The sequence below is a fragment of the Pipistrellus kuhlii genome, unplaced genomic scaffold (genome assembly GCF_014108245.1).
Source record: "Pipistrellus kuhlii isolate mPipKuh1 unplaced genomic scaffold, mPipKuh1.p scaffold_m20_p_3, whole genome shotgun sequence".
NCBI classification, from domain to species: Eukaryota; Metazoa; Chordata; class Mammalia; order Chiroptera; family Vespertilionidae; genus Pipistrellus; species Pipistrellus kuhlii.
This window is the reverse complement of record NW_023425529.1, coordinates 58,764,304-58,785,583: the sequence shown is the minus strand read 5'-3', so window position 1 is coordinate 58,785,583 and position 21,280 is coordinate 58,764,304. Positions and strand designations below refer to the sequence as shown.

At 46.1% G+C, this 21,280-nt stretch overlaps 1 protein-coding gene across 1 annotated transcript in view; it reads right to left on the bottom strand.

The window, feature by feature from the left end:
• Window positions 1-21,280, bottom strand: part of MYRFL (myelin regulatory factor like) — a 105,180-nt gene that overhangs the window by 23,555 nt on the left and 60,345 nt on the right. Inside the window, exons 11-15 of the mRNA XM_036456681.2 lie at window positions 18,185-18,385; window positions 11,441-11,549; window positions 10,324-10,433; window positions 1,179-1,342; window positions 521-581 (exon numbers count right to left, since the gene is read on the bottom strand). Of these exons, the coding sequence (XP_036312574.1) occupies window positions 521-581; window positions 1,179-1,342; window positions 10,324-10,433; window positions 11,441-11,549; window positions 18,185-18,385 (645 nt within the window). The remainder of the gene's footprint in view (window positions 1-520; window positions 582-1,178; window positions 1,343-10,323; window positions 10,434-11,440; window positions 11,550-18,184; window positions 18,386-21,280) is intronic.

Sequence of the window (21,280 nt, the reverse complement as noted above, 5' to 3'; positions counted from 1 at the left end):
CCTACTAGATGAAAGATCTCTGTTCATTAATAAAGCCATCACATTTTAACCTCTGCAAGCAAGTGAATACCTACTCTCTATTTGCATATATAGTACTAAATATCAAAGGGAGAAGAGAGGCTTGAGGATTAACTGACATCCTTTGGGATCTTCTGAAGTCAAAGGTAAGGCACTGTGCGGAGTGAAGGCAGCCACACTGAGATCTTACAGCCCAGGACCATATGCATGTGGAGGCCAGTGAATTCCACCTGGTGGGGACACTAGAAATAAAATCTGGCAGAATACTATTTCTGAACTGAACATATTCTGTACTCATTTCTCCAAACCTCTCTGGAAAAAAAATCCACAAATAATATCTATTAAACAGTTAGTATTTAAATACCTAAATGCATTAAGGATGCATACTAGGGACTTCATTAACAAAGAAATGAAGGGGGAAAAAATCTTGATAAATTTCTGTAAAGATTTTTTTTTCATAGAAAATATTATTTCTGTTAATTATAAATGTAAGTTTATTTACCTTGTTGGTTTTTTTGGGAATGGTCCTTCTTGGAGGAGTACTAATGATTCTGCTAAATTTGCTTTAAAAGGAAAGAGAAAATTAATTACCATTCAAATGCCTCTCCAGCAGTTATAAGACAAAGACCCAGGCTGTCCCTAACACAGCAGTATGACTTTTTTTGTAATGCAGTGGTAATGTAAAGAAGGAAAAGTCAAAGCAATTGAGAATTCCTTTTGTGGAAAAGAACCTTAGTAAGCATAAATGAATGCATTAAACATTACATTATATTTCTCTTTTCTCCTCCTCCCCCCCTCAAAATTATATCCCAGGAATTGTGCTTTTACCTCCTTAAGTAATAAAAATTATAAAAGTTGTTTTCCTGAGAACCAAACATGGTTTTCTAAATTTAGAAATGGCCACCTCGCCTAGTTAAAGGAAAAGTGACCCTTTTACTAAAATGTAACACTTCTTGTAACATCTGCTCTTAAACAGATGGGTAATGTTTTGTCTAATCTTTAAAGCTGCAGCAGAAAAAAAAGAAAATTATCATTTAAGGCAATTGTGTTCCAAAATGTTCTAAAAGAAGAATAGGGACTTCATGATCAGAAACAAAGGGTTGCTGGTTATGGAAAGACTCACTCCTTTCTCCAAATTCTTGTGGCAAACCTGGGCATACCTGGTGGAGCTCGCTTCACTGGCTGAGGACTTCCAACTACTGAGCCGCTTGAGCCTGGCCAGCTTCTGGTTCCATATTTCTAATTCCTCTATTCTTTCTTCAAGGTTGTTGGTTAGTTTGCAGAGCTGCTTCACTGCACCCACGTTTTCCATAAAGATCTGGTCCTAAAAAGAAAAACAATACAAGGTGCATAAATTTATACATGTGAGGCCATCAGAGAACTGTCCATAGCCCATTCAAAGACATGGGAAGGCACTGCCGACAATGGTTATGCACAACCTTGAATTCATTTAAGATAAATCTGTAGAGGTTTGCTCCTTAAACAGGTTTTGTTAAACTGCTGGCTGCATAGTAAAAGTGCTTATGTTCAATTTGCAATACAATGGAAATACGTCCTTCTAACCCAAGAGAGAGAATGGAGCTGGAGGACACTGTCAAGGGTGGACTCTTAAGAATTATTTCCAATGGTCATGTGCTATATTTAAGTCTTTAGAAGAATGTTGAGGTGTATGTGCATCACTAAATCATCCTAAGAAACTGCTCAGGGGAAGGAGGAGGAATGAGGACCTGGGCTTTTCTCTGAGTTCTGCTACTTACTAGTTGTGAGACCCAGATAAAACACAGCCTCTCTGAACTTCAGTTTCTTCCTCTGTAAAGGAGAGGGAAATTCTTGAGGTGTTAATTTCTGCCCTAACATCCCATGAGCTATCATGTATATTTCAGCCTAACTCCCAAACAGAATTCAAAACAACAGCAATACTTAACTCTTTCTGTTCAGAGAAAGTCACTGACAGGTCAGAAAGAGCAAGAAAGGGGAAATCAACCAAAGCCAGAGTAAGAAAGCCTTCCCCTTACCCACCCAATTCGCTTCAGTTGTCATAGGAATATGAGTATCTATCTCTCAGCCATAACAACAACCCTAGAAAGCTCTCATAAACTCACACCCTGATCCCATACTTCTCCTCCTTACCCACAGAACTCTTTGGGGCTCACAGTAGCTGGTACACTATTGTAATGAGCAAAGGCCAAACTAAAGACTGTTTTGTGGTTGGGGGAATCAAACTGAAAGGTGTATGTCTTTGAGATTCCCATCATGCAAAACAAAGTTTTAAGGGTTACAAAAGCTGCAAAGAAAACACTCAGAAAGGATTAAAATGCTGAGCAAAATGAATTTAAGGCTTAGTTCATGCAGTTTAAAGACATGCACACTGCTACAGAACAGACTGGGAGAGGTAAGTGTACAGTCAGTTTTAGAACACCCTACTACCGAACTATGATGCTATCTAATAAAAGAGTAATATGCAAATTGACCATCACTCCCAATACACAAGATGGCTGCCTCCATGTAGCCAAAGATGATTGCCCCCATGTGGACACAAGTGGTCACCACAAGATGGCCTGCAGGGGAGGGAAGTTGAGGGGTACCAGGCCTACAGGGAGGGCAGTTGGGGGTGACCAGGCCAGCAGGGGAGGGCAGTTAGGCGTGACCAGGCCAGCAGGGGAGAGCAGTAGGGGGGACCAGGACAGCAGGGGAAAGAAGTTAGGGACGATCAGGCCAGCAGGGGAGCAGTTAGACATCAATCAAGCTGGCAGGGGAGTGGTTAGGGGGTAATGAGGCTGGCAGGCAGAAGCAGTTAGGGCAATCAGGCAGGCAGGCAGGCAGGAGCGTGGTTAGGAGCCAGCAGTCCTGGATTGTGAGTGGGATGTCTGACTGCCCAGTTAGGCTATATCCCACTGGGATTGGGCCTAAACTGGCAGTCCAACATCCCCCCCGAGGGGTCCCAGACGGAGGGACAACCCTGTTTCCCACTGCCCCATGCACAAATTTTGTGCACCATGCCTCTAGTCATATATAAATCACTTAATTCTAGCACAAAGGTTAAAGAACAAAAGTATTAAAAATAACTATAGCTACTATTACAGAAGACTGAGAAAAACCAAGCAACACTAAGAGAAATGGAATTACACTGTTTATTATGCCAGCAGGCTCAGAGAAAGAGTTCCAATTCTGAGCAAAACATGGAGGAATTGTTTCCTCTTTATATCTTTCTAGCCCTTTGTCTCCCAAATAAGGGTTTTCCAGTCCTCGCTCAACCTGTTGCACCCACTGCCACCGCTGCCTCTGCAGCCATGCACGCTGCTGCTACCTCTGGAGCCTTATGTGCGTGCCACTGCTGGTGCATCGCCCCCCACCCCAACCGCCACCCCCGCTGCCTCCTGCCACTGCCGCCTCCACTTTCCACTTTCCCTCCCTCTTCCTTCTATGCTGTCTTCAGTCTTCACTCCTCCCTCCCTCCACATATGCAAATTAACTGTCATATTTGTTGGGTTAATTTGCATACTCGCTCTGGCTGGTGGGCATGGCTGGTGGGTGTAGTGGAGTGATGGTTAATCTGCATATTACTTTATTATTGGGTAGGATAATTTCTAGAGGCCCGATGCATGAAACTTTGTGCAAGAGTAGCCCTTCTTCCCCTAGCTGCCAGCACTGGCTTGCCTTTGGCACCTGGGACCCAGGACCCAGGACCCAGGACGGCTTCTCTCCAGCCTCAGTTTCCTCAGGAAGGACATCTGGAATGACATCCTGAAGAAGTCTGGTCTAATTAGCATATTGCCCTTTTATTATTCTAAATTTATTAATTACTTGTTTGCATTAAAACTATAAATTTATTTTCCCCAACCCTATATAAATATGTTCAAAAATTAACCTATTTTCTGAAAATGACCTTTTCTATGCAAGTAAATGATCCTTGTGAGTTCATTTTAACCACAATGTGCACCCAGATGCCTGAGAGACTCTTTCTAAATACACACACCCAGGTGCCACATAGAGGCTTGTTTGTATTCATGAGATGGGCATAAGGCTGAGACATTTTAAAAAGCTTCCCCAACTGATGCACATTATTGTTTAAAAACTATTTTATAATTGAAGCTAATTTAATTGTTCAACTCTGTCTTCTTATTATTGATAATGTTCTTTTTTTAAGATTTTTAAAATTGATTTTTAGAGAGAGAGCAATGGAGAGGGAGAGATGAAACATCAATGATGAGAGAGAATCATTGATTGGCTGCTTCCTACATGCCTCCTTACCAGGGATCAAGCCCAAAACCCAAAACCTGGGCATGTGCCCTGAACCTGGAATTACACCAGCAACCTCTTGGCTCATAGGAGGACACTCAACCAACTGAGTCAGACCGGCCAGGGCATCACTGACCATTTTAAATGGGACTCACTACCTCAGCAGAAATGTAACTTTCCAGCTGTGATGCAAAAACGGTGAAACTGGCTTGCCACCAAAATTGTTCATGAGACTTTGTGTGGGAAGCGGCAACTGCTTCAAATCGCACAAGAACCTTCTACCCGTTGGTTACCGCCGGCTTTGGGGTGAGGGTACGTATGCACAGCGTGAGCACGTTTTCCGAAAGGACACATAGGGAGTGTGAAAAGGACACATGCATGGGTAGACGACAGGGAGGCCCTTGTGAAATGAGAGCTGTTCCCTCGCTTAGAGCGGGTCCCTCATCTAAGCTTCCTCTTTCACCATCGCAGCCTTCTCACTCTGTGCTCCCATCACCCTGAGCTCTCTGCCCTTCAGAGAGCCCCTTCTGGTCTGTCTCATCTCTGGAACTCACACAGCTTCTCCCTTCGCCTGAACCACCTGCCCTCCCCCTCCTCCTCCCACCTGCCTTCCACTCAGTGTCATATTTACCTTTGCTACAAACACGCCGCGACTGGGCCCCACATCATGTCCACTGCCAACGCCTCCAGCACAGAGCAGGAACTCAATATATTCGCTGACTGCATAGATGAATATATTCTTACAAGGGCAGTTCATTCTATGAGGCATGGAGAGGCCGTAGCATTGCTCTCTAATGAGATTGAAGAGAGTGACCAACTTCCAGTTTATTTCTTTATCTGAGGTCTCTCTCAGACAATAAGGAGACAAAGGTCCAAACCCCCATGTTAGGAAACGCCCATGAAAATGTAGGAATTAAGCAAAGAAACACTAGTGTTTACATTTCCCAGTGCAATGGGATAGTGGCTCATTTGAACTCAGAAAACTGGTTTCCGCTCTGGTTCGGCCCTTTCCCCTTTGGGAGGAGACCTGCTCAGGAGAGAGAGGGATGCCTCTCAGTCCCCCTTACTCACTAGGAGGCCCTGGGACTCTTCAGGGCACAGCTACAAGCTCCTGGGCCCCGGGTCCTGTGCAGGTCTGAGGGTAAGTGAGCCCACAACCCTGGGAGCAGCCGGGCAGTGCCATCGATCGTCTGTCTTCAGGAATTACCGCTTGTCCTCGGTCGATGACCCTGAGGAGGGGTGACTAAGTCCGGTGGCAAAGAACGCTGGGAGAAGTTGAAATAGGCTGATTTCTTCCCCAGCGAGAGCCACAGGCTGGAAAATCTCTCCTCGCGTCATCTGATGTTGCCTGGACTGGCGTTTTATAATCAGATCATGGGAATAAAACAGCCTGTAATTGAGCATTATGAAAATGATCGCCAGAGGGAGAACAACTGTCCTCCGCCAATGGGTATGTCTGACAATTGTTTGGGCTTTGGATGAACTTGGCTTTAGATCTTTGTCCAGGAGTTTGTTTTGTGTGTAGCTCTCCAGGCCCTGACATGGCCTTAAGAAAACAGAATCTTCAAGCCGGAAAGGCAGGCTGCTGAGGCGGTATGGCCGCTCAGCCCCCAGCGGATTGCCTGCCAGGCCCCCGGAGGAGAGGTTTGCATGTTCCTCTTGCAAAGAGGACAGACGCGTCCTGGGTTCGTTTCCTTGGGTTTGTATTTTGACCTCTGCTTTATATGGAGAGAGCACAGCTTTATAGAACTGTTTAAAATGATGCTTCATTGTTGCCTTATATGTGTGCTGTGGGATCCTTGCTTCATTTATCTCTGTTTGAGTGGAATTTTCTGTGGAAGGGCTTGAGTCCTCCCGCTGAGACGAGTTCCCAATGGAACTAGCACATGTCACAGTTTGTTGCAATTCTTCGATTTCTTGTCTTCCCTGGGTGAGGCTGGAGCTCCTTTGGAGGGCAGTCACTGTGTCTTGTGGCTCCCCAGGGCCAACTAAATACCTGGCACATGTCGCTTAATATTCAATTAATGGATAGAATCAATACTCCTTTATCAAGCAGCTACGACGTGCTAACCATTTTTCTAGGTGCACGGATAAAACAATTAGATAAGGCAGAGAGGGTCTCACAGAGCACATTTTCTAGTGGGGAAACTGGCCAACAGCAAGTAAACCACAAGTAAATAATATTGTTTTAAGCTGTAATTAGCACTAGGAAGGAAGCCAACAAGGCACTGAAATGGGAGATAATTGTCCCTATCTTAAGGCATTGCTACGGCTCTGCCCTATTAGTTTTATTTTTTAAGAGCCCTGGGAAAGAATAAAGTGGCCTCAAGTGGAAAGTTATCGTCTCATCCTGAGACTATATACACCCGGGCCCAACAATTCACTGAAGGAGAGATCTCAGCAGCTAACATATGAAAGAAATGCACAGCTTTATTGTCAGAGAGAGGCAAATTAAAACAGTAAGATACCACTTTACCCCCATCAGATTACAAAATGTAGAGAGTCTGGTAATGTCAGGTGTTGAGTAGGTAGAGAAACAGTAAGCCTCGAGCCCGGCTGTTAGGACTTAGAACTGACCAGCTCTCCGGCAGTATTCTAACAGTAAGACTATGTGTACCCTATGCCCCACTCCTGGTCTGGGTCCCAGAGCAAACCTCCCACAGATCACACGGGGGCCTGTGTGAGAACATCCACAGCTGCACAGTTGTGGTCAAGGGATCCGCACTTGAGAAAGAGAAGGAAAAGACACAGGCCAAGGAATTCCATGCCTCAGACTATGAGCAGAAGTTCATAATTCAAATACATTTGAAACACATTCATAAAAACAACATTAATAATATTCCAGAAAGCCCAGACATCTAAGGGTATATATGAAACACGTCAAAGTGGCTCCGTGGCTGTGGAGGATTGGGTGAAAGAGGAGATGAGGATAAGGGTGGGCTGGGGGATGCAATAAAGTAAAAGAGTGGTAAAATGAGGATTGTCCTACGTTAGCTCTAAAGCTTCAACTATAAACACAAATCCTCTCAGGGGGAGAATGAAAGGGATTTTGCACCTTGAGAGACACCACTCTGGTAGAAAGTCTCTTTACTCTTTAGCTCTCTGCTCAGTGTGAGTTGCTGGAAGGTGCAGTGGTGCACAGAACAGCCAGGGCAGAGTCCCGTAGCCCAGGTGCTCTGCGGGGGGAGTCCAAGCAAGCTATGTCTGCTCCCAGGGAGCAAGTGATGCTTCGAAAGATGTTAGCATTGGTCAGAAAGGAACTGAATTGTATTTAAAGACTTCACTCCTTTAAAGATGATTTGAAAATATTGGAAACTTTGGCATAAATTCAGCTATTTTTTGAAATTCCACATCATAGGTCCACAGGCCTATCTGAGTGATGAAGCATTGCCACCACCTGCTGACATCATATTTAAATTGTAGGTGTAAGTGTCTGAACAATGAATTTCTTTCCCAACATTTTATTACAAAAAAAAAAAAAAAAAAAAAAAAAAAGAAAAAATAGAGGCCAAGGGCACGGATTTGTAACCTGGTGGGGCCCCTTGGCCTGGCCTGAGCCCTCTCACAATCTGGGACCCCTCGGGGGATGTTGGACTGCTGTTTCAGCCCGAGCCCTGCAGGCCAGGCAGAGGGCCCCCCTGCAGGCCAGTGCACGAACCCTATGCATTGAGCATCTGCCCATTTGTGGTCAGTGTGTGTCATAACTACCAGTCGAATGGTAGAACAGTCATGTAGGCTTTTATATACATAGATTATCCAGCAAATTTTAAGAAAATGTAAGTACTCATATACCCACCAGCAGCCAGAGGGAGCACCTTTTTCTAATTACTAAAAGGACACAACAGACACACTCTCACAGAGGCCCTGAGTTTCACAAAAAGCTAACGTACAACAATCCTCATTTTACTGCTCTTTTACTTTATTGCATTCCCCAGCCCCCACCCCTTATCCTGATCTCCTCTTTCACCCAATCCTCCACAGCCCTGGAGCCACCCTAACGTGTTTCATATATACCCTTAGATGTCTGGAATATTATTAGTGTTGTTTCATGAATGTGTTTCAAATGTCTTTGAATTATGAACTTCTGCTCATAGGCCCCGAGTGAGGGGGAGTCTTCAGATAAGGTGGTCGGGGAGGTCCTGGTGCTGAGACACAGCTGACGAGTCCTCAGGACAGAGACACATATCCCCAGCTTGTTTCCGCCTGGGCATGGTTTGCTCTTCTGGTGACAAATGAGCCCGGCTGTCTGGAACAAGAATGCCTCCCCCTACTTTCCCAGGGTTTGCACTTGCCTTCTTGGGAATGAACTTGTGTTGTAGCCTCTCCTGAGGGAAGTAGAGAATGACCCTTGGAACTCCTGTTGCTAATAATCCCAACTGTCCCCATTCATCTCAACTTGGAATGGGAAGATACTGGGCTGGGGGGAGAACGAAATATTTTGCTGAATAATGAGAGTCATAAGGCCTCGAGCAGACATTACCTACCTTGAAAACACAGAAATCTCTTTCCTGGGTGTTGTAGGGAGGGTCACAGCCAGACTGATATAGCTGCTACCAGACAAGTAACCCAAGAACCCCCAGCCTAGGCAGCCTAGACATTCCCACAGCCGTGTCCTGAGACTGACAGCTGTGCTATGCTCATTCCTCGTAGCCCAGGAAGCTTATGAAAGTGTGAGAGTGAGGTGACTTTATGATATGAATACCACTGGATCTAGTTTATATTTTAAGTAAATATAAAAGGTTTACCGGTAAGTAAATTATTTGAAAACTTCAGTACTTACAAAAAATTAATTTCTCATGACACACCTCTCAAGTGAAGTGATAGTCCAGGTTTGAGAGAGACACTATATATATATATGTGTGTGTGTGTGTGTGTGTGTGTGTGTGTGTGTGTATGTATATATATATATATATATATATATATATATATATATATTTTTTTTTTTTATTTTTTTATTTTTTTTTTTAATTGAAGACCTGATCCCAGGAATCAGGAGGGAGGAACCCAGCTTCTGCCACTCAGCCCTCGCAGCCCAGGGCTGAGCAGGCCATCCAGAGCTAAGTATGTGCAGTCTGAGAACTTTCAGACAGAAGACAATGGAAGGGCCTACCATGAAAATGCACCTTCTACCTTGCTGCTCCAGCGCGGTGTGCTGTCCAGCAGGGCTGGTGGAAGTGCCATCACCTGGAGGCCAGGGCCTCAGGTCACATCTCATTCGTGCTGAATCAGAACCTGTGTTTTGGTAAGATCCTCCCACAGACTCTTAGGTGCTTTGAAATCGTCTCGCTCAAGCATCTCTCCCAATTACTATAAAATCCCCCGTCAGTCAGTCTTCCCTCCCAGCATCACACATAATAATGCAACATAAAGCAAACAGGCAGCCGAGTGAACTGGCAAAGTTTGCAAAAGATGCAGGATGGCACAGAATGAACAGGCGTGATCCGCCCGGGGGAAGGCAGCCTCGGACCCCTGACCGAGGGAAGAGGGGTGACTCCGCAAGCATGGTCACCGTTCCTCAAAGACAACATGTGAATCTCTGAGACTGAAGACAGGCTCCTGGAGAAAAGGATGAGGCTCACGAACATCTCTGTAAAAATGACCCACAAACACATACAATTTTGTGGAAAAACTGTGCTTAAACAAATCAACACTCAACACTTCCTCCATTCTAAGGAGGAGCACATGGTTTTCATGATAACGTCAATGAGATGTGAGATAAGTTATTTTTCGGGAGTTTTAGTTCCGTTTCTCAAGACAAAGTCTAATCCAAATGTCACTCTTTCTTGTGATTTCAGACCTTGGGTACGTGGGTTTTCCCAGTGCTGGTTATATTCCTATTTCTTTTTGCCTATGCGACTTGGTTTGGGTGCCGATGTCCGGTGTGGGATAACTGACACCAACTTACTCCCCAGCTGGGGGAAGAATCCTTCCGACTCTCCTGTTTCCTGGGTGGATGCTTCGCACACTGTGATGCCACAGAAGAGGGACCCGTTTCCTCATCTCCCCTCTTCCCCCCCCCCTCCCCGGGGTTAGAGCTGTAGAGGCAGGTAACTGTTCAGTGGTTACCTTGTCGACCATGAGGAAGTTCTCCAGCGTCTCTCCGTTTTCACAGGTGACATCACCAACCTCCCTCACGGCTCCGGGCAGGACCTCTCGCACCTCCTGGGCAATCATTCCTACACACAAAACACTCCAGCAGGTTGAGTCAGGAAAAGACCTTTCTGGAGAAAACCCTCCCAGGCCTACACCAGAAAGGCACACTGACAGCCACAGGCCACGGGGGAAGTCTTGGCAAATAGCTTTTGCTTTGATCTGCAAGCATTTGAAGCAAAGGAGGAATTTTGAGCCATGCACTGCTATAGGATTAAGTGGGTGTGCCATTTTTGTTCCTTTTCTTTGAGACTCAGGGCCAAATGTTGGAAGGGGTGAGTAAATGCCTTAAAATTTCTCGTAGAAGCAAGGGTGGGGCATTATCTTGGTTTGGGGTGGGGGGGTTGTTTGTTTGTTTGTTTTGTTTGTTTTGTTAGTTGTTTTCCTGCAGAAGGACTTCGCCTCCCCATCTGTTCTTTAGGATTGGGATTGGAGTATGAACACCATTCTGGCCCTTCTTTTATCCAGACTTGTCTGCTGTGCCATTTTCTCTCTCCTTCCCAGGACTGCCCTTGAACAATTGGAGCTGCCATCTGCCCCTCAAACCTCATCACATGAGCAAGAGGATGCCAGTGAAAAGAAACAATAAATCTAGTATTGAAAACACTCCACCAGTACCTTGGGGTACAGGAATGGGGTGGGTATTAAACAAAGACAACAGGAATTTCTTTAAGCTTTCCTGTTCTAGTAATTATGGGTTTCACAGAGGAAGAATTAGACCAACGGAATATTTTCAAATGCCATAGCACACAACCTCCAGGTAAAGAATTTGGAATTAAGCCCGGCCAGTGTGGCTAAGTGGTTGAGCATCGACCTATGAGCCTGGAGGTCACAGGTTGACTCCTGGTCAGGTCACGTGGCCTAGTTATGGGCTAGATCCCCAGTAGGGGGTGTGCAGGAGGCAGCCAATCAATGATTCACATCATTGAAGTCTCTATCTCTCTGAAACCAATAAAAATATACTTAAAACAATTTGGAATTAAAGTTTTAATGGGAGACAATACAAAATTAGAAAGGGAACTTGTGTGTGTACCTGTTTGATGGGCAGTGTTTATTCCCATTGCAGAAGCGAACTCGGGTTTGTAGTCATATTCAACAATCCTCATCTGGGCTATTCTTCTCAGCTGTTCATTTGTGTCAACCTGGTGGAATGAAAAAAGAGCAGGCTTCACCCACTGAGATTCTTGTTATTCAAATCAATGCCCAGAGTGACGCAGAGAGGTGAGACATGTTGAACATTTGATTGGTTTATCCTGTTGCTCAGATTACTTTAAGAGAAATTTATACTTTTCTCCTTAGAGAAGCTAAGGTTTCAGCTTCCATGTTAGTGACTTATGTTCACCGATTTGTAAACTGAACCAGTTTTGCTAGTATGGCTGAATTCTAGGACAAAAGCCCCCTCGTTCACTGCTTCTGCCTTCTTCTTCCCTTTGAGAGGCAAAGCCTCCTTCTGAGAAGGAGGTTGCTCACTTTGGAGAGAAGCAATTGCTGAAGGATGGAGAAGTACCATTGCCAAATGAACACGTACGTAAATACCAAACAGGTCAACCCTGTATTTATAAATTGGAAATGCAATGTTTATTTCAAGTAACATACTTTAAGGTATGAATCTATCCTTTGTCATTTGCTTCTAACCATTTTGCTGGAGAAAATTCCTTCAGGGGAAAGATTGCAAATCCAGGTTACCCACCAGCTGGACCTTCCGGACCCAGACTTCCCTCATGGAGATGGCTCCTCCCCAGACCTGCCTGTCAGTGCCCGTGCTTTCTGAGCTCACTGCTCTTGCAGGTTGTTAAAGGCATTCCCAACGGTCACTGCAAATTCCTCAAAAAAATTGCACTGGGCCCCAGCAAAATGATACCAAAATAGACAATGGAGATCGTTTTTCTTAAAGCTAAATGTGTTTGATTCAAAGCATTCCCCTTTGAAGGTTTTTATTTGATGAACTGATGGCATAACAAGACTGTTTCCTATTGACCTTATTTAACAAGTAAAAAGTTGGCAACCCTAGGTGGGTCCCCTACTTTTCTTTTAGAATATAGCTGGATTGTGAAACCAGTGGTCTCTTGACAATTAAAATTATGCTGTCTCGACATTCATCCATGTATTGGAGCAACCAAAATGCTTTGTTGTTGCTGCTACTGTTTTAAGAAAACCCTGTCATGACCTCAGCTCCTCTAGACCCACTGTGCCTCCAATCTCATTAAAGTCTCTTCCCTAGTTGGGCTGATGGGAGAGCCTGTGGCTCCGCCCCTAACTAGCTAAATGGACAAGCTTTACTTCAAGTGTTTGTCAGGGAGTGTAATTTTGAGCTCACTGTTGTTCTTAGGAAAAACTTGATTTAATGTGTTCATTCATTGTTTTATTCAACATTTACCAGTCATCTTCAATACACCATGCACTACACTAAGTGCTGGGACTTCAAAACTGATTGCCTTCTCACCCGAAACTAATCCAAAATAATATTGAATGTAAACTGTAGTAAAAAAAAAAATTAAAAAAGAATTTGAGAGTTTGTGGTTCACACAGGAAGGAAGACTCATCAATATTACAACTGGAGGCCTGATGCACAAAATTTGTGCAAGAGCCTTGGCCCCGGACCCCTCCCACCACCACGGGGGGGGGGGGAGGGGGGGGAGGCTCTGCCGCTTCTGCTTCGACCCCCTGCCCGCTGTGGGTCGGGTCTAATTATCATATTACACTTTTTTTTTTAATCCTACTTTTTTTATATAAGTTCCTAATTTTTTTTTAAATATATTTTATTGATTTTTTACAGAGAGGAAGGGAGAGAGATAGAGAGCTGGAAATGTCGATGAGAGAGAAACATCGACCAGATGCCTCTTGCACGCCCCCTACTGGGGATGTGCCCGCAACCAATGTACATGCCCTTGACCGGAATCGAACCTGGGACCCTTCAGTCCGCAGACTGACGCTCTACCACTGAGCCAAACCGGTTTTGGCCATATTACACTTTTATTATTTTAGATGTGGCCTGCAGGGTGGTGATGGAATTGTGAATGGAGAATCATGGCCGCTCCAAGCAAGTATCTAAGAATTCTAGGAGAGCTAAGAAGGGCTTCCTCCAGATGGTGAAGCCCAACTGGGCCCTTGGTTCCTTTCAGTTCTCAGCCGCGTTCTGCTCCTTTCACTTCAGGACCTTCGCTCACAGCATTTTCCATGCCTCCATAGCAACTCCCCCCCCCCCCCCCACCCCCCCAGCGCACACTCCCTTCACCAGAGGAGCAGTTTTTGACCCTCAAGACCCGGAAGGGTCCCGCTGCTTATGTGCTAATGGCACCTGTCCTTTCCCTTGGTAGCACTAATGGAGTTCTCACCAGACAGCTGGCTGTGGCACCCTTACTATCTGTCTCTCGCTGGGCTGTCCTCCTGAGGGTGAGGACAGATGAGGCCATGGCTTTCTGTTCATCACCAATCACCAGTTTCCAGGTAGTAGGCGCTCAACTAATACCTGTTTAATAAATTAACTTTAAGATAGGAGCTAATTGTGGGGAAATGTAGATGGGGGGGGGGGGGGCAGAGACTAGAAAATGTGACTAAGAAGGGTGCTGGAAGGAACACCATGAGCCAAGTCCCAAGGCAGAAAATCCCCCAGTGATGTCTGCACAGCCGAGGCAGCGTTTGACATGACCATAAAGATAAGGTCAGAGCAGGGAGGGCAGACCGTGCTGGGAAGGAGCCGTCCCCATCTCATACGTCTGTCCCTGGGAGCTCCTTCATTCACTCAGCAAGTATTTCAGGAGCAGTGGCTATGTGCCAGCTGCCATTCCAGGCCTCAGGAGTTAAATGAGTGTTTCTTATCTGAAGTTCACATTTTGATAAAAGCTCTGTTCCTCAGGGTAAGGCCAACCTCTTGTTCCTTTCAGGAACTGCACAGGGCCCAGCAAAGTATCTGATGTAATCGGCACCCAGAGCTTCCTTGCAGAAAAGAAGGAATGGGAGGAAAGAGGTAGTGCGATGGCTGAGCAACCCTGACACTAACAGAATTGAAGATGGGGATCAGTCAGAAGCCAGCCTGGCCCGGCCCTGTGCTAGCCAGGCCCTCCCCAGTTCCCCAATCCCCACACCCTCGGGAGTCCCGTCCTCGCTTTGCCCACTTTTTATTATCCCCCGAGTTTGTGCAAGAGTCCCCTCTGGAGACCACCTTCCCCCAGGCTCTGTAAAGGGAGAAGACCCCTGCTGCTGCCGAAGTTGGATCCTGGGATGCGTTTTTCCCAGAGACATATTGCTACATAGTGATCAGGTATCAGACAGAGTTTTTGCCCAAAGAAAATGTTGAGGGTTGGCTTAGGGGATCTAAAGACCTATAGCAATGTTTCCCTAAGAAAATGCTCTTCTGGTTTCTGGCTCAGACTCGCTTTCCGAAGCTAAATATAAACTGCCTGGGCTGCACGCTCCCTGGCTGTGCACTGGCTGGGGCCAGGGCTGGGCCCTGTTGGAATCCCGCTCAGGAACCGCACACAGACCAGCACTTCACGCCACACCTTGCCCGTCACGTGTGTTGAGCAAGAAGGTAGAAACTGAATGACAGTGTCTGATTTGATCTTGCCCAAAGCAGTTTTGGAAAGTTTTGACCTCGAATGCAAATGGCCATCACCGTCACGCTGCCGCATGCCCAAGGTTTCTCTGTCGTTAAACCGGGAACCGCACCATGGAGAAGACATCTCAGCCTGTGGGAGGCTGGGGGGTTCCGGGAAAGAAATCTCACTGCAGGGCACTGGCCCGGACCTCAGCCAGGAGGGCCTCAGCAGTGGCCTCAGACTTACCCAGAACTCAGGAACCCCTGCATTCGCCTGTGACCTGAGGCGAGACTGTTTACCTTCCTCCAGCTCTTCACTCGGTTCTCTTTAACCAGCTAACTGCCGGTGCGGTGAGAGAAAAACATTTTGAGCATTTCATCGTTGATTTATTTCCCCCCCCCCCCCCCCCAGCTTTTATTTTTGGGTCTTTTGCTGCCTGTTTCCAGCCTTCACTGCAGAATTTGACAGATGTATCCAACTTTCAACTTCCTCTTTTTTTTTTTTTTTTTGCATTGACTTTGAAGTTCTTCATGCCCCTTTGATGTTCAGCACACCCTTTCCAGCCTAATTTTGTTCGGTTTCCAAGCCTCGCTTGCTTGCTTGCTCAGTCTGTAATCACATCGGTAAGCTCAAGGCCACCATCTAGGTGAGTGAAACTGCTCCTCTTACACCAGCCTCCTTTTCCTGAGGCTTCAGTGTCTCGGGCTTCCATCACGTCTGCTCCAGCTTTTCTGTGTCGTGGACACGCATCCAGGTGAGCCCCAGAGTTCTCCTCCACCAGACTCTGCAGAGAGTCCCTGTGCTTCATACCTGCAAGCAGCCTACGCTGCCCGGAGTGAGGCCCAGGCCAAGGCAGCAGCCCATGTTCATTTTCCCTGTCTCAGGGCTCGGTAACATGTTTTGCCAGAGCTCATCCAGTTGCCATGCAACTGGAAAGAATGAAGGAAGCATGCCCCCAGTGTGCATGCAACCAGATCAACCCAGGATCCCTTCCCAGCGCATTTGGAAAAACAAAGTCGGGGAGAGGTGAAGATGAAGCCCACGCATGCTTCAGCACCATCACCATCACCAACATTACCACCCCCTCTCTCGTCTGTAATAAGTAACCGATTGAACAGACAAGACTTCCAGAAACATGTATTTTGTAACTGTGGGTAGACCTATTAAGAACAAATACATTATTATGAAATCATTTAATAAATAAATGACATATAATTTGCACTTTAAAACAATTTGTTTAAAGCCCATGGGTAAAATGAAGATAAGCATTTCCTGCCAGCTGGCGTGGCTCAGTGGTTGAGCATCGATCCCTGAACCTGGAGGTCACGGCTCGATCCCCAGTGTGGGGCACGCAGGAGGCAGCCGAGGATCAATGATTCCCTCTCATCGCTGATGTTTCTATCTCGCTCTTTCCCCACCCCTTCCTCTCTGAAATCAATAAAAAATACATTTAAAAGAAAAAAAAAGACAAGCATTTTTTTGTTCACAGAAGAATAAACAGAGGCATGGAACATCTCTAGGCCACACTTCCCGAGCCAGTGGGTGCCAGGATCTGGACTAAAAGTCTCGCCTCCCCCCCCTCCCCTGCTCCCCACCTCCCCGCTGAGACTGGGCTAGGCCCCTCTGTGACCCCTCATGCTGCTGCGAGCAGGAAGGGGAACAGGAATGTCCCAGTTGGAGCGAGGCTGGGGCGGCATTTCAGTCTGTGGAGGATGCTCCTAGAAGGGATTTGAGAAGCTCTAGGGAAGTTTGCTATTTTAAGACAATAAATTTTCTTCAAACCAAGGAGCTCCCTTTCAAGACGGTAGGTAACTAAAGTTCCAGGGATGGCCTGGTGGCGGCAGCAGGGGGACTTTCCCCAACTGTCACCTTCCATTTCCATCTAGATAAGACCTGGCGGGGAATTGTATAGCCAGTTGCAAGGACAAGCGTGCGTTGGTGCGATCTGAGACACAGACAGTTTTCTCTCCCTGAAAGGCAAGGGCACACTATCTGGGGCTGGCATCTGACAACGTCTGTGAGAACTTTCTAGCCCTGGGAGTTCCCATCCGGCTAGTAGGTCACGGCTCTTCCAACAGGAGCCGCACACAGCTCCACAATCGGCAGGGACTGCCGTCTACAGTTCCAGCCGCCCTCTGGAATCCCCTCGACCAGGCGGACATTCCTGGGCTGGGTCAGAAAACCCGGCGCAGATTCGCACGGGGAAAGGAATGCAGTCTGGAAGAACGGCCAGCGATTTACAGATTAAAGTCTCCTATTCACTGAAAAAAAGAGTGCGGACAGGAGACCTAACAACGCCATGCTGCCATGGCCTCAAAACGCTTCCAGGAGAAGCAGTGCCCGTGAGAAGGTGGGGAAGTGGCTGCGGCAGTGGTGGGGACACGGAATTAAACGGTGGAAGATCTGGAGTCAGGAGGAACCTGGCATCTTCACCCTAATCCCTCCCTGAAATGGGAGGAGCAGCTGTGATTTCCCCCGAATCAGTGCTTCTCTCAACGGGTGAAAACATATAAGGACTCGGTGTGGCCAGGCAGAGAGGAACCGTTCCCGCCTCACAGATGGAGACACCGAGCTTCCGTGAGGCTAAGGGGTTGTCAGGGTCACGCTGCCGGCTGAGCCCAAAGTGGAGGAGCAGCCTCCTGACTTCCAGGCCTGATTCCCGATTTCCACACGGCGGCTGCCCCTCCACCGAGAGGCTCTTGCACATCCTTGTCTTAGTCTTGCCCTTCCCGGTCCACCCAGCCCCGGCACAGAGGGCGGAGCAGGAGGCGCTCCCGGCTGCCCCTCGGAGAAAGCTGGGGAGTGGGGCCGACCGGCCAGCAGGCCGGTGCCTGGGCTCTGGGAGGAAGAACCCGGAGAGTCATGGGCAGGAACTGGCCTGAGACAGTGCTCGGAGGACACACAGGGAGGTGGAGATCTGGAGATGGGAAGGAAAGGGCAGTTGACAGTGCGTGGAAGGAAGGGCTGGGGCCTGTGGAACATCTCCCGGACACCTGCTGCGTGGTCAGCCAGCGCGACTCTGTCATCGCCCCCTGCTCCTGTCATCCTCCGGGGTAGGACTGCTTTGCAATTCCAGCAGGAATGCCTACCGGCTGCAGCACTCATCGTTGTTAAGCAGCCGCACGGCACAGGCGGCATGCAGAGGTGCCCCCTGTGCGGCGTGTCAGAGGCCAGGAGCACCCGGCTCGCCTGACTCAGGTGTCAGAGGTGACCAAGGCCGGCCCCGGCCCCGTGCTCACCTCCTGGATGTTCTGCTTGGCTCGGCTGTCAGAGGGATGCATAATTGTCCCCATCACTTTCATGTTGCCACAGACAACCAGGGCTTCATCCGGTGCATCTGTGTTTATTCCCACTCGACCATGACAGACAACAGATTCTGGAACTTGTCCTCGCTGCCATAATGCATCACTGTCATTTTCAAATTGCCCAGGGTTAGAGGCCTGGAAAACATACATAAATATGTTACCATTAAAGTCACAGTAGCAGGAATAGACGATCAGTTTATTCCTTATAGCAAAGGAAAACAATGTGTCATATGTTGGATGGGACATTTTGACATATCCCTGTGGCTGTGGCCCCAGGAGAGCCAGGGGCGCCCTACCTGCTCTGCTCCCCATGAGCAGGAGCTCAGCTGGCCGTGGTTTGGAATAGCCAGTCTCTATTGCTAGCATCTGGAATTGACGATGTGTCAACTGTACTGAGAGAAAGATGAAGGAAAAAACTCGCAAAGACTGTCTTTTCAAGGATAATAATAATGATCTTAAAACCAGAACATCACATGAGAAAATATTACAAGGTTATTAAAAAATCTCAGATAAATTAAAAAAAACAACCTTGAATTTAGCTAGCCCTTTTATAGTTTTAAAGTGCGTTCATATTTATGATTTCATATGCAATTGGCTAGCTAATGACAATATGAATATATTTAATACATCTCAACTATCCCCTAAAGACAAATAATATCGAAGGAAGAATAATAGCTACATTTGTTGTGTAAATCCACACCCCAAGTCTTTTTTTTCTTTTTAAATATATTTTATTGATTTTTCTACAGAGAGGAAGGGAGAGGGATAGAGTCAGAAACATCAATGAGAGAGAAACACTGATCAGCTGCCTTCCTGCACACCCCCCACTGGGGATGTGCCCACAACCAAGGTACATGCCCCAGATGGGAATCAAACCTGGGACCTTTCAATCCGCAGGCCGACAATCCATCCACTGAGCCAAACCAGTTAGGGCTCCACACCCCAATTCTATGAGATGTGTACCATTATCTTCATTTTACTGATACTGGGACTCTGAGAGGATAAAAAAAAATTGGCTGAGGCCTGACAAAGCTAACAAGTTCCAGAGCTGGACTTATACTTCCTTTGATTGCTAAATAATGACTTTAACTCGGCCTTTTTGTGCTGTTGCCCAGAAGCAGTAGCCCTGGATGAATGTGGTCTTCAAAGAAAATCCAAGTGAAACTTTAGACAAAGTTCTGGAGATTTTACTCTTAAATAAAATTCTTCATTGAAGAATTTCCCAATGTATGGCCTCCCCCCTTGTCCAGTTCCCTGCAGCCACTGAATATATTTCCAAACATCTTTAAGTGGAGATCTCTGAATCCATCAAAATCTTCACAACTAAATTTATTTGCTTTGGAAATTATGACCTATCCTTCTAAATCTGACTTTTGTGCCTTTGAGGCACGTTGTCAGAATTTCAGACAAAACAGTAGGGACCCTGATCATCAGCACAAATGCACAGTCTTCACTTTATGCCTTTCTGGCGGTCCGCGGGAGACATTGCAAAGTCAGCACTTGAGCATGCGCAGTTATTTCTGAAGAATACCCGAGAAAATAAAAACAATGGTTTCTTCAAAGATGGGGGCTGGGGTGGAGGGAGGTGTGCTGTTCACTACGTGCTTTCAGTAAGATCAGAATGCTTTCACTATATGCACGTGTTACCAATTTAAAAATAAATAATTACAAGAAACCACAAGGTGTAGTGCTTTGTTTGGGTTCAGGTAAAGAACTTTTAGGTGTCTTTGACTTCCTGTTTCATCTTACCTGCCTAGCCCCTGACTCAATCGTTGACACTTGATAGACAATAGCAGTGAAAGAATATAAAGTAGCAACCTTGAAGATGATTTTGTGTGAATTCACTCGAACAAAGAGCTTTTCTGCAAAATCCCTAGAGCCCCCTTGGCTGTGAATGGCAAATTGGCTTTGACTCAAATCCTTTTAGAGCAAGCAATCGACTAACTCCAAAGGTATCCCATACAAAATGTTGATGTGTTTTTGCTCTACTCAGAGCATAATGAGCCAGCCACTTCAAGAAAACAGAAAAGAACAGTGATGAGCTTTTGTTTTCTTAATGAGTTTTGGTTTAATTATTATCATGTTGGTAACTGTTACTGGAACAGCAGATATAGTAGGATTAATTTTTTGGGACTATTACAACAATCTCACTTGGCTTTCATTGGATGAAGACTCAAACCCCTAAAATATGTTCAGATTATTTTGGGACGGGCCAGAGAGAACCATAAATTGAACTGGTGATCTCTTAGTTCATGAGTCAATGCTCAACCACTGAGTCACACCATCCCGACTTACATGTTTTAAATATAGAACCTTAAGGAGGAGTCCTAATCCCTAATGGAAATTATATATATATATAATGCAAAGTGTCCCCTATGGAGTTTGACCAGGAGAATGGAAGTTTGATCAGGGGGCAGCATGGAACTTGGCAGGTGATCAGTGATGCAGGCAGGGCACAGAGGGAGCGAGGGAAGGTAGAGGCAGGGAGGCGGGAACCTGATTTGCCCTGATCAACCCTGATTGCCAGCCAGGCTGAATTTTGTACACCAGGCTTCTAGTGTTATTATAAAGTCTGTGAACTTGTTTTCTGGCATCCAGAATCTTATTGTGTCAAAGCAAACTATAATGGAATCATAAAAAAGTGTGCTGTAATTATGAAGCAATATTCACATGTGACATAGTAGTAGATGATTGTATCAAATACCAAAATGAATTAAAGTTTCCAAAATGCTGTCATTATTTATCCCACAGTCTCATATATTTAGGAAAGAACTGAACTTTTAGTCTGTTATGACACAAACTGGCTGTGTGGCCTTGGGACAGTCACTTAACCTCTCTGTACCAGGTTTCTACTCTGAAGAATAAAGATAATAATGTCTTTAAATTTTTTTTATAAATCTTCACCCAGAGAGAGAAAGAATGAAAGAGAGAGGGAGAAAAGGAGAGAAATACTGATAGGTTGCCTTCCATATGCTCCCTGAGTGGGGATCAAACCTACAACTCAGGCTTATGCCCTGACCAGGAATGAAA